The sequence below is a fragment of the Coloeus monedula genome, assembly GCF_965178545.1.
Source record: "Coloeus monedula genome assembly, chromosome: 18".
In the NCBI taxonomy this organism is placed as follows: domain Eukaryota; kingdom Metazoa; phylum Chordata; class Aves; order Passeriformes; family Corvidae; genus Coloeus; species Coloeus monedula.
Window position 1 is genome coordinate 7639670 of NC_138798.1, and position 10542 is coordinate 7650211.

A 10542-nucleotide genomic window follows, 5' to 3' on the forward strand; every position below is an offset into this window, starting at 1 on the left:
GCCCCGGCCCCATCACACCGATCCCCCCACGGGCCCCCGGAACCGGCCCCGGTACCGGCCCTGCCACCGACCCCCGGTACCGACCAGCGGCGCGGCCCCGCCCGCCCCCCGAGAAGCGTTTTTGTTGTCTCGTTTCCCAGGCGCTTTTCCCATCACCCCCCGCGCCATGGCGGCGACCGCCCGCGTCCCGGCTCAAGATGGCGCCCGCCTGAGGGAAGGGGTGATGTGTAAGCTGCTGTTTTTAATATGTTTAAGAGCCGCAGGTGCTCCCGGGCGCGGGGAGCCGCAGCGCTGAGGGGCAGCGCTTAAAAAACAACCAGATACTTTCTCTGCCGTCACTCTCCTCGCAGCGGCCCGTCCGGGAGGCTACGGCCCCGCCCCAGGAGGTGCGCGGGGTGGCTGAGGGCTGGCGGGACTATGGCGGAGGAATGCGAGCGCTGCGAGCCCGACCGCGAAACGGCGCCTGTGGCGGAGGCTGGAGATGGGGCTCAGCGGGACAGCCAGGCCGGGGGAGACCCCGCGGAGAGCCCCGACGTATATAGATACATTAAGGGAGACTTGTTCACCTCCGAGATCTATAAAGTAGAGATACAGAACCTGCCCAAATACATTGGGTTTAATGACGTGAAAAAGTTCCTTGCCAAGTACGGGCTCAATCCTCACAAGATAAAACTCTTTGGGAAGCAGACGTTCGCCTTCGTGACGTTCAAGAGCGAGGAGGAGCGGGACAAGGCCATGCAGGTGCTGCACGGCGCGCTCTGGAAGAGCCGCCACCTCAGCGTGCGCCTGGCCAAGCCCAAAGCCGACCCCATCGCCAAGAAAAGGAAGCAAGAAGAGGATTCGGAGCAGGGAGAGGCGAAGCGTCCGGCTCCCTCCGGAGAGGAGCCTCTGAGCAAGCGGATCGCGGATGTGGTGACCCCGTTGTGGAACGTGCCCTACGAGGAGCAGCTGGCCCAGAAGAAGCAGGAGTGCGAGCAAGTGCTGCAGAAGCTGACAAAGTAATTCCTGTTTGTAACGTAATGTGTACAAGACTTGGCCTAATGATGGGATATAGCTAAATTCACACCAATTGACAAAGCAAACCTCTAAACTGAAGTGAGTTAGAGGTAGGTCAAAACTCGGATCCCCAGTCAAACTAATTACAAGATAATCTGCGATGCTGCAGCCTAAAAGCTGTTCCATCTAACAAAACTTGCTATTGATGTTCTTGGTCACCTTCAAAAGATTGCTTAATGAAGGGGGATTGGTTTTAAAGTCTGTTGTTCCATAAGCAGAAGGATGTTTGTGCCCTTAAAAAAATGGCATTGTCACATGGTGTAAGAGAGAATCAATCTGTAGAGGTGGCAAATTACTACTAGGATTTTCTCTTTTTAAATCCCCTTAAAATTTTATGCCTGGTCTTTGGAGATCAAAGTATCACTTCTGTTTCTTGCCTTGGATAAAACTGCCATTCTTTATCATGCATGGATACATTGATAAATCCAGTACATAACCATTATAACTATATTTAACCCTTATTTTTTCAGGTTACAGCTCTTACAAAGTTGGAGAGGGTTTGCCCGTTAAAAAATTTTGGAAGAAACACTTCCATGTGATAAACTGATTCTTTTTTGTGCCCTATAGAAAAAAAAGTCTTGTGCAACTCTTGACCTCAATTTTTCTAAATGTGTGCTTTACACTTTTTGTTTCTGGTTTGGGCAGGGAAATAGGAAATAACAACAGAGCTTTATTACCCTGGTTGTTCCTGCAGAAGCAGAAGTTTAATAAATTATGTTGCCCAGTGGAGGGAGTGAAAGCATCACCCTTACAGGTAATGTAATCTCAGGTAAAGTGTGGAACAGGCTTAATGAGCTGAGGGTTATGTTGATTATTTGGTCTTGAGAGACAGTTGACAAACTGAGTATTCAGCTTCATCTTGTAATAAATGATGAATTTTAGATGTTGTTGCCTTTCATGTAAATACTGTGTGGAAATATTTACAGGAAGCAGAAAAATTGATAACTGGATATTCTAACTTTAAAAGAAATATACTGTCCTTGCAAGCCTGTGTTGTAAGCTAATATGTTCCTCAACAGAGGCAATATTTTGCTTTTTAAATAACAAGATTTACTAATACTTTTTTATTACTACTGTTCGTTCACACATCAAAATCCATGAGTATCTTCTATATGAGCTAAATGTCCTGTGTCTGTTTTCAAATGCATTTAACCACATGAGATTTGTTTCAGGAAAAACTTGGCATGTACAAATAAATACTGTATAAATATCTTACATAACTTTATTTTAATCTAGACTGAATATCGCAACAAATGTGAGTTCTTGATTGGGATTGGTGTAAATCAAGAAGACAAAACTGTGGGTTGTCGTCTTGGCAAATATAAGGGTGGTACATGTGCTGTAGTGGAGCCATTTGATACTATTCACATTCCTGCTATTGCCAAAAAAGTAGTAAAAGCTTTCCAAGACTACATAAGGTGAGCATAAGTAAAATGAGTTATCCATAAAGGTTTTGATATCTTAATAAAAAATATTTATAAATTTAATTAGTGTTTGTTCTGAGCTTTAAGATCTAAGATATACCAGTCTCAAATTCTAGCGATTCTTTGTTTCCACCTCGTGCCTGGATCATGGGGTGTTTTTCCCTTGGTCCTGCTCAGCTGCTCAGAGATGGGGGAACAGGTACCAGCTGAACACAGCTTTATTGCAAGCAATGGGATATGTAAGTCTACAGGAAAAGTCTGTGTTACTCAGGAGTTTCTTCCACTAACTGTAAAGAAGTACTCAGGAAAACACTTCTGAAAGGAGGAATTAAATAACCAAGGTCCATTGCTTCCTTGGATGAGGAGAAGAATCATCCTACAGCAAGGAATAAACCAAAAGTTGTATATTAAGCAAGAGTACTTTTTTAGAAAAAGGGACACTTTCATTAAAGAGCAGTTAAATCCTCAGAAATGGAAACCTCAGAAGAATCATGAAGATGGAAGACTTGAACTTGGTATGAAGCAGAGAAGCTAATGAAAGCGTTATGAAAAGTTATGTCACCCTCTGAATGCAGTGAGAAGCTGCCTCTTGCCTCTCTGTAATTTTGCATGGGTTAAAACGGGTAAGAGGACTGTGGGAAGGAGGGACAGATTATTTTGCTTTAGGAGATCCTATCCATCAGTCTTTCTTAGTTGAGAAGTTGGAAGTCATTCTTTCCCTGACAAATCAATGTACCCTCTGTTTGTACTTAGCATTTTTTCCATCACTTTGCAGTGACCTTCTTTTGATTCAATGAACTGTTTAATGTTACACAAAAAAATAATTCTCTGTATAAGTAACTGAGCTTCTGCAAATTACAGGTCAACTCCTTACTCAGTGTACAGTCCCGAAACCTACGAAGGTCACTGGAAGCAGCTCACGGTCCGGACCAGCCGGAATGGCCATATCATGGCAATTGCTTATTTCAATCCTCAGGTATTTCACTTGATATGTAATGTGCAGCCCAGACTCACAGCTTTAGAACTACTTCAATTTGATTTTGTGAATTGTGCATGCAAGAGAAATAGAAGAATTACTTGGGGTAGTCTGCCTTGCATCACCAGTCTGATTCTATTCTGACTAATCCAATACATGGAAATGAACAAGGCATACACTAAATCCTATCTTGAAATCACTAAAATGATTATTTTTCCTTTTTTCAAATGAAACCTTTAGAAATTGGGTAAAGAAGAGCTAGCTGACCTGAAAATCTCTCTGGCAAAATACTTCACAGAAGGGATGGGAAAGAGCAGTGGTGTTACTTCTCTGTACTTTGTGGAGGAAGGACAGAGGTGAGGGCACTGACTTTGCTTTGACGGATTTTGGTGGTGGCTGGGTTTTTGGTGTTTGTAAAATAGCAGTTAGCACTTTCATAGCCTTGTTTTGTCTGCTTCATAGAAGTAGCAGCACTATTACTAATTGTTGAAGTTACTCACCTTTTCCACAAGAGACTCCTGAAATTTCCCATTCTCTGGACAAAGGCAGCTAGAGTTTCAGTGGGTGAACCCACTGGCCATTGCTGGCTGTCAAGCTGTAAAAGTGTTTACTGCAGTAGATGAATGCTTATTACTATCAAGTAACTTCTGCCTTTCTTCCCTATTTATGTGAATTTTTCAATCTCCCCATCCTCCTTAGAGCACAAGGCTCACACCATCTTCATCTCAAGATGGTGAAGGTCCTTGCACTCTGAGACAGCAATGGCCAAGGAGAGTCTCTAAGAGCAGCTGATAAATGTTACTGATGAGGATGTAGTACTACAATTTTATGATGACTACAGCTTTGGTAAAGATTGTGACACAATTGTCTTTTTTTGGTTTTGTTTCCCCCTCTCTATTTTGTCTTCCCGTTCCTCCTTTACTCCCAGGAAATCTCCCAATCTAGAAGACTTGCCTTTGGAGCATGTGGCTGGTGATAAGTACATATATGAAGAACTCCTTGGCCTAAAATTTAGAATTTCTCCTCATGCATTTTTTCAAGTAAGGATGATGTGAAGCTGCTCATTTAACTGGATTTGCATGAATGCTCTTGAGCTTGACTAATGCTGTGGACAAGATGTTACTCACTTAGAGATTTAACCTTTTATATATTTGATGTGATTAAATACCAGTAAGTATTATGTTTGGCTGTAAAAGCAGTGAATGACTGTAAGCTTGATGGGAGCACATTGAAGACAACTTTTTCTATTTACTAGTTCATTACCATTTTCCTCCTGTTTCTTGGCAGCGTTTTGTAACACTGAACATGCAATAATACAGTTCAGGAGTCTTGTATTACTAATTTTTGTTTTCTTTCCCAAAACTTATTTCTGCCCTTCCAACACTTTAAAATGTATTTTTAACTTATAATGATTTGTTTTGTTGAAACAAGAAAACATGCTTTACTAAGACTCATTAAAACATATTTACTATTTATGAAGAAGTAGATCTATTGGAAACTTAATTTCCCAGGTGAACACACAAGCTGCAGAAGTTTTGTACACTGCCATTGGGGAGTGGGTACAACTGAGCCAAGAGAGCACTGTGCTGGACGTCTGTTGTGGGACAGGAACCATTGGGATTTCTTTAGCAAAGGTTGGCAATTTCCCTTCCTGGATAGAAGCTACTTTTTACCTATTTTTAACTGTGGCTGCAAGGAAAGAAAATACCTAATGAACGTGAAATGCAAAAGATTGTATCTTAATTTTTAAAATTAATTTGTAATTGAACTGCCTGCAGCTGCTTTACCATATCCTTGTGAAAGCTCACCCTTGTGTTGAGCAGCCTAGGTAGGAGTCAAAGTCCCTGTTAATTGCTGAGGCTATGAAAAATGGTTAAATTTACATATACATATCACAGAGGGATCTTTTTCCTTTGATTCTACAGAGAGTGAAGAAGGTAATTGGAATTGAGCTCTGCCAAGAAGCTGTGCAGGATGCCAAAGCAAATGCCCAGATTAATGGTGAGTTAAGCTGAAATGCTAAGGCCTTTGTGTGTTAAGGAATAGTTGTACAGCCAGTTGCTCTTCACCTTATCTAAGCAGCCTGGAATTACATGTTGTTGATAGTGATCTTGTCCAGTTTAAACACTTAATCACTTGAAAACAAATACCGTGGTAGCCTGTGAGATCAATTTTCCAGTTGAACAGCTTTTTTTAAAACTTAAAAGTAAAATATTTATTTCAGGGTAAAAATGAAATGAAACCACAGCTACCTTCCTAAAGAAAACATGAACATAGCTGGTGTTTGTGGGCTCTTGCTTTAGTCCAGATAATGGAAGATGCTCAAATTACTGTTGTTTAAATTATCTGAAGTTAACTGTGACTGTTTAAATTACACTGATTTCAGGGTAGACTAAACAATTTGTAGTTTCTGAGGCATCAGAACTTAATATCCAAGGCAAAGAACAGAAAGCTGCTGTGCCTAGACAAGTACTCTGATCACATCTTCTCTTTTTTTTACAGAACTGAGTAATATTGAATTCTATTGTGGGAAGGCAGAAGATATTGTTCCTTCCCTGATGAACGTTTTAGCTCCGCAAAACCTGATCACGATTGTAGATCCGCCGCGAGCAGGGCTGCGTAAGTTCACCAGTTAGGGTTTAACTACTGTCTTGATGGGTGTTGGGTGGGAAACTGAAGAAAACACCACTGGGATAAATTAAGTGGAAGCTTCTGCTATAGCTTGAAGCAAAATGGCAGCAGTTTTGTTCATGCTGGAGTATAACATGGCATTTTTCTGTGAGGCTCGTGCTGCACACAGAACCAGTACCCAGCTGTTGTGGTTTTGATCATCTAGATTCCAAGGTAATTCTTGCCCTTAGAAGAGCTGAACAGCTGAAGAAGCTCATCTATGTCTCCTGCAATCCCAGAGCTGCAATGAATAACTTTGTGGAGTGAGTGTTTCTTGCATTAAGTTTATTTACTAAATGTAGAAAAAGAAAAAGATGTGTTTTTTGAGGAGGGGGAGCACTGCTGGATTTTTTTTTTTGTAAGCCATGGTCCTTGAGGCTTACCTTGCACCAGAAGTAGCTGGCTTGGAATGGTATTGCCCAATACACAAGTTATAACAGAAATATCAGGGGTAGTGAATAACCTGATCATGGAATTGAGGCTTGAGGAAGAAAAACCTCTCTGAGAATAGCAGTGATGAGCAGTGTACTAAAATATTAACAGTTCTTTCTGCATTTCCTTCCCTTTCCCATCAAGCCTGTGCCGGGCCCCTTCCAACAGGGTGAAAGGAGCCTCTTTCCGCCCCGTGCGAGCCATGGCTGTGGATCTGTTCCCTCAGACCAGGCACTGTGAGTTACTGATCTTCTTTGAGAGGGTGGAATATGCCAACGGCAGCTCTGCAGCAGCAGCAGCACCCGCTGCCAGTGAGATCACAGCAGCAGCATGTGGCTCTGAGGGCATGGATGGCATCAGCCCAGCAGCCAGGGAGGGGGGGAGCCAGGCAACTGCTGGCCATGAGGACACTGCAGTCCAAGAGAGGGGGTCACTTAACTCCTGAGAGACTTTGCAGAAACTACTTTTGCTTATTAACTGTGTCAGTAACATCACTTCTGTAACATCCAGGTAATAAATCTCTGTACAACAGAGTCGTTGCAAGGTTTCCAGATTATTTCATCATGCTAATTTGAATGAATTTCATTCATCACAGAAGCCCAGAAAGGACCTTAAGGATCATCTCATAACCACTCCTCTGCCAGGGGCAGGGACACCTTCCACTTGACCAGGTTGCTCAGAGCCCCATCGAACCTGATCTTGACCACTTCCAGGGACAGGATATTACATACAATTAGGCCAAATCCTGCTTTTTTAGATGAATAGAGAAAGAGACACACCCAATTCCCACAGCAGGTCATCCTGTTACAGGGACCTGGACTTGTCAGTATTTCATCCAGCTCTGCTACCCTGTCAAAACTGTGCTGCATTTTTCAGTAAGCAGCAACCTTAACCCTTCCATAAATCTTCACTAAGAAGTAACACATGCAATCTGATAAAAATGCTACACTTTCCACAGTTGAAGTCACTCTTATTCTCAGACTGTAGTATCACTGATAAGACAATAAAGGCTTTAAGTTTCCTACACCACACTGCTAAAGCTGAGGTGACTTTGCTTGAGCCAGGCCCTCACCACTGAAACCTGACAGCCAGAAATGAAGTGTACAGACACCAGCACCTTACGCTGCACTGCCAGTGCATCTGCTGGGGGTGAAATCAAACCTGGCTGAGACTCCCATGCTTGCACAAGGTGCTCTCTTGTCAGGATTCACACTGCAGCCAGACACTCAGGAGCTACTATTTAACAGACTGTGATCCATGCTACAGAACAGACACGCAAGACTGTTAGAAGGAATGACCATCTTAAATCTCAACTTACTGAACATACTTCCAATATACATTTAATATGGTCCAACAACAACAACAAAATTCTACTACAGCCCACAGTTGTGCTGATACCCCACCTTTCCAGTGACAGCAGGTACCAAAACCAGCACTTCAGGTGTAACATTTCCAACCTTGACACCGTTTAAGTAAAAATACAAATCCCAATTTTTAAAAAGGAACTTAATTTCATTCCAAGTGTTTAACCATGTAAACATTCAATTCCTCACAGAAAAAGTGATTCAGTATTTTCATAACCAATGAGCCTGCACTGATCTAATTTCTCTTTAAAGATACCTACAGGACTTGAGGAATAAGAGGTCCTTTCTCTCGATATGCTTAAACTATCATAATACTGATCACACTGGCACATTTTATAATATCAAACTTTATTGCTCGAAACTAATTGTCTGAAAAATACACATGTAGTACTCAAAGACCGAACACAGAGGATTACATGATTGTGCAGAAAAAAAGCAAGCAGAGGCTCAGTGAAAATGAGGCTTTATAGTTGTACCAATTTAGCACTGGCACTAAGCAACTGCACCCAACACAACTCAAACAGCAACCATTGTTACCTGCTGGGACAATAAGGATGAACTTTGTTTTGTTTTCCCACTTTCGCAGATACACTTTGAAATACTGTCATTGATAATTTTATTTGGTTAATAACAGCATGGCTTCTTGCACTTCACGTTTCTTCCCACAGAAAGTTAGGAGGCTATCACTTCCTGAATTTCATTCCAGAACCAAAGTACAGTTTAGGGAATTAGTAAGATAATCATGATGCTTTTAAATACTTGGACATTACAAATATATTTGTATAAAGCCTAACAGCATCACAGGAGAATGGAAGTTTACATACAACAGTTAAGGTTATGCATAATAGTCTTTCCAAACTTCTGAGTACCCAACTAATTCATCAGTTTTGTCTAATAAATATGGTAAAAAAAGCTGATGACTGGTGTTTCAGTAGGTAGCATCTGACTAGTCACCGGAAGTCACAGTAAGTTTTCCGTCAGTACCATGAAGATTTGAATGCACACGAATTTAATCCTTAAAGTCAATATACCACACTTTTGTCAAGAAGCACATCATATGCAAAGCAAAAACTGTCTAATCCCCAAAGGATGGAACAGTTCTTAAAAATACACTCCATCCCTATAAAAATACCCATCTTCCTCTGGATATAGAAGGGATAAATAACAAGTATCAGTGACAAAAGCAGCAGTTTTATGCATTCATACAATCAGATCTAAACCTTTACAGCCGATTACCTAGAAAACACACAAGAGTTACAAGACAAGTTTAGGATACATCTTGAATCACACTGTAAGTGTTCATGCAGAAGCTGAAGTTAATGCAATGATCTATCCTCTATCACAGCAGCTCGTGCTTATGTGCAAATGCAAGACTGTTACACTCCAAACAATAGTAAACATTAAAACACAAGAATACTTCACAATGACATAAACAGCAGTTACGTTGTTTGTTCCAGCAGTTATTGCGCTATTTTCTGGACATCTCTCCAGTTAAAGGCTGCAGCAAGGTCTAATACCATCTTTTTTTGTTTGTTTTTGTTTAGAATGCATAATATACGTTCTAGGCTTTGGTTCACAATGAAATCTCTGGATGTTTTAATTAAGGGCAATGGTCACCTTGTGATTCTGATAGTGGCAGACTGAGGTAATACAGCAATCCTCTTAAAATTAATGAAAACAAATTGGTAAGTGAGGCATCTATGGATATTCTGCAGGTGACCTGCAAATGCATTGACATTCTGATTTCAGAAAAATAAAAAAGATCTACAAGGGTGATTTGTCTTTTACAGTGCCATCCAAGTACAGATTTTTCTGCTGAAAACACAAGCTGAAATAAAACCTATCTAAGAGTAATACATTTAGGCATAGATAAAAGCCCTGTCTTTATGAAAACAAACAAAAAAGTCCCAATAAAAAAACAACAAAAAGAGACAAACAGCAATCACTGTTTGTCACTACTGCACCAATATTATATATACCCTTCAAAAGATGGAGATTTATTAAAGCTATACAAAAAAAAGCAGAGGCAGTGTTTTTTTTTTTTTTTCTTTTTTTCTTTTTTTTTTTTTAAGACAGGCCACTTCTTTAAATAATAGTTTATATACTGTCTTCCAACTACCCGTATCCTGTTGTAACAGGATTACAACTCATGGAACTAAAAAGCTAAATATAATAATAAAAACTGGGTGGATTCATATTTGCAGAGACCTCCAAGCGTATCATTTAAACACAAACAGGTAAGACTCCATGACTCCTCCTGTTTAACCTCATACATTATATGCAACACATTAGAGAATGTTAGTTTGAAATACAAATTAAAATCCACGTATTTCCAAAGTAACATGTAATGTTAAAAGAAGGTCTTACAATACTGATGCCAACATTTTAAATCCAGTAGGCACTAAATTCAATATACTGCAGCACTCTATGTAACATGGTAAATTAAAAAACAAAACCACATCAAAATCAGAATAAAACCAAAACAAAACCAAAAAAAACCCTCAAGCCCCAGATTCCTGTCAACATAAGTACCAGGAGCTGCAGCAGGTACAGAGAACTGACCTTTTATTCCCAACAGGAGCAGGAGTGTAAAAACGGAGCAGTGCAGCTCCTGGATAAA

At 40.8% G+C, this 10542-nt stretch overlaps 1 protein-coding gene across 1 annotated transcript; it reads left to right on the plus strand.

The window, feature by feature from the left end:
* The first annotated feature begins 73 nt into the window (after positions 1-73).
* On the plus strand, positions 74-7044 carry TRMT2A (tRNA methyltransferase 2 homolog A). The gene is made up of 11 exons (XM_082293375.1): positions 74-998; positions 1702-1810; positions 2293-2474; positions 3342-3456; positions 3697-3812; positions 4385-4496; positions 4968-5090; positions 5382-5457; positions 5959-6075; positions 6293-6389; positions 6703-7044. The coding sequence occupies exons 1-11, from the start codon at positions 418-420 to the stop codon at positions 7001-7003; spliced, it is 1929 nt and encodes a 642-aa protein (XP_082149501.1). The 5' UTR covers positions 74-417; the 3' UTR covers positions 7004-7044.
* Positions 7045-10542: the final 3498 nt, after the last annotated feature.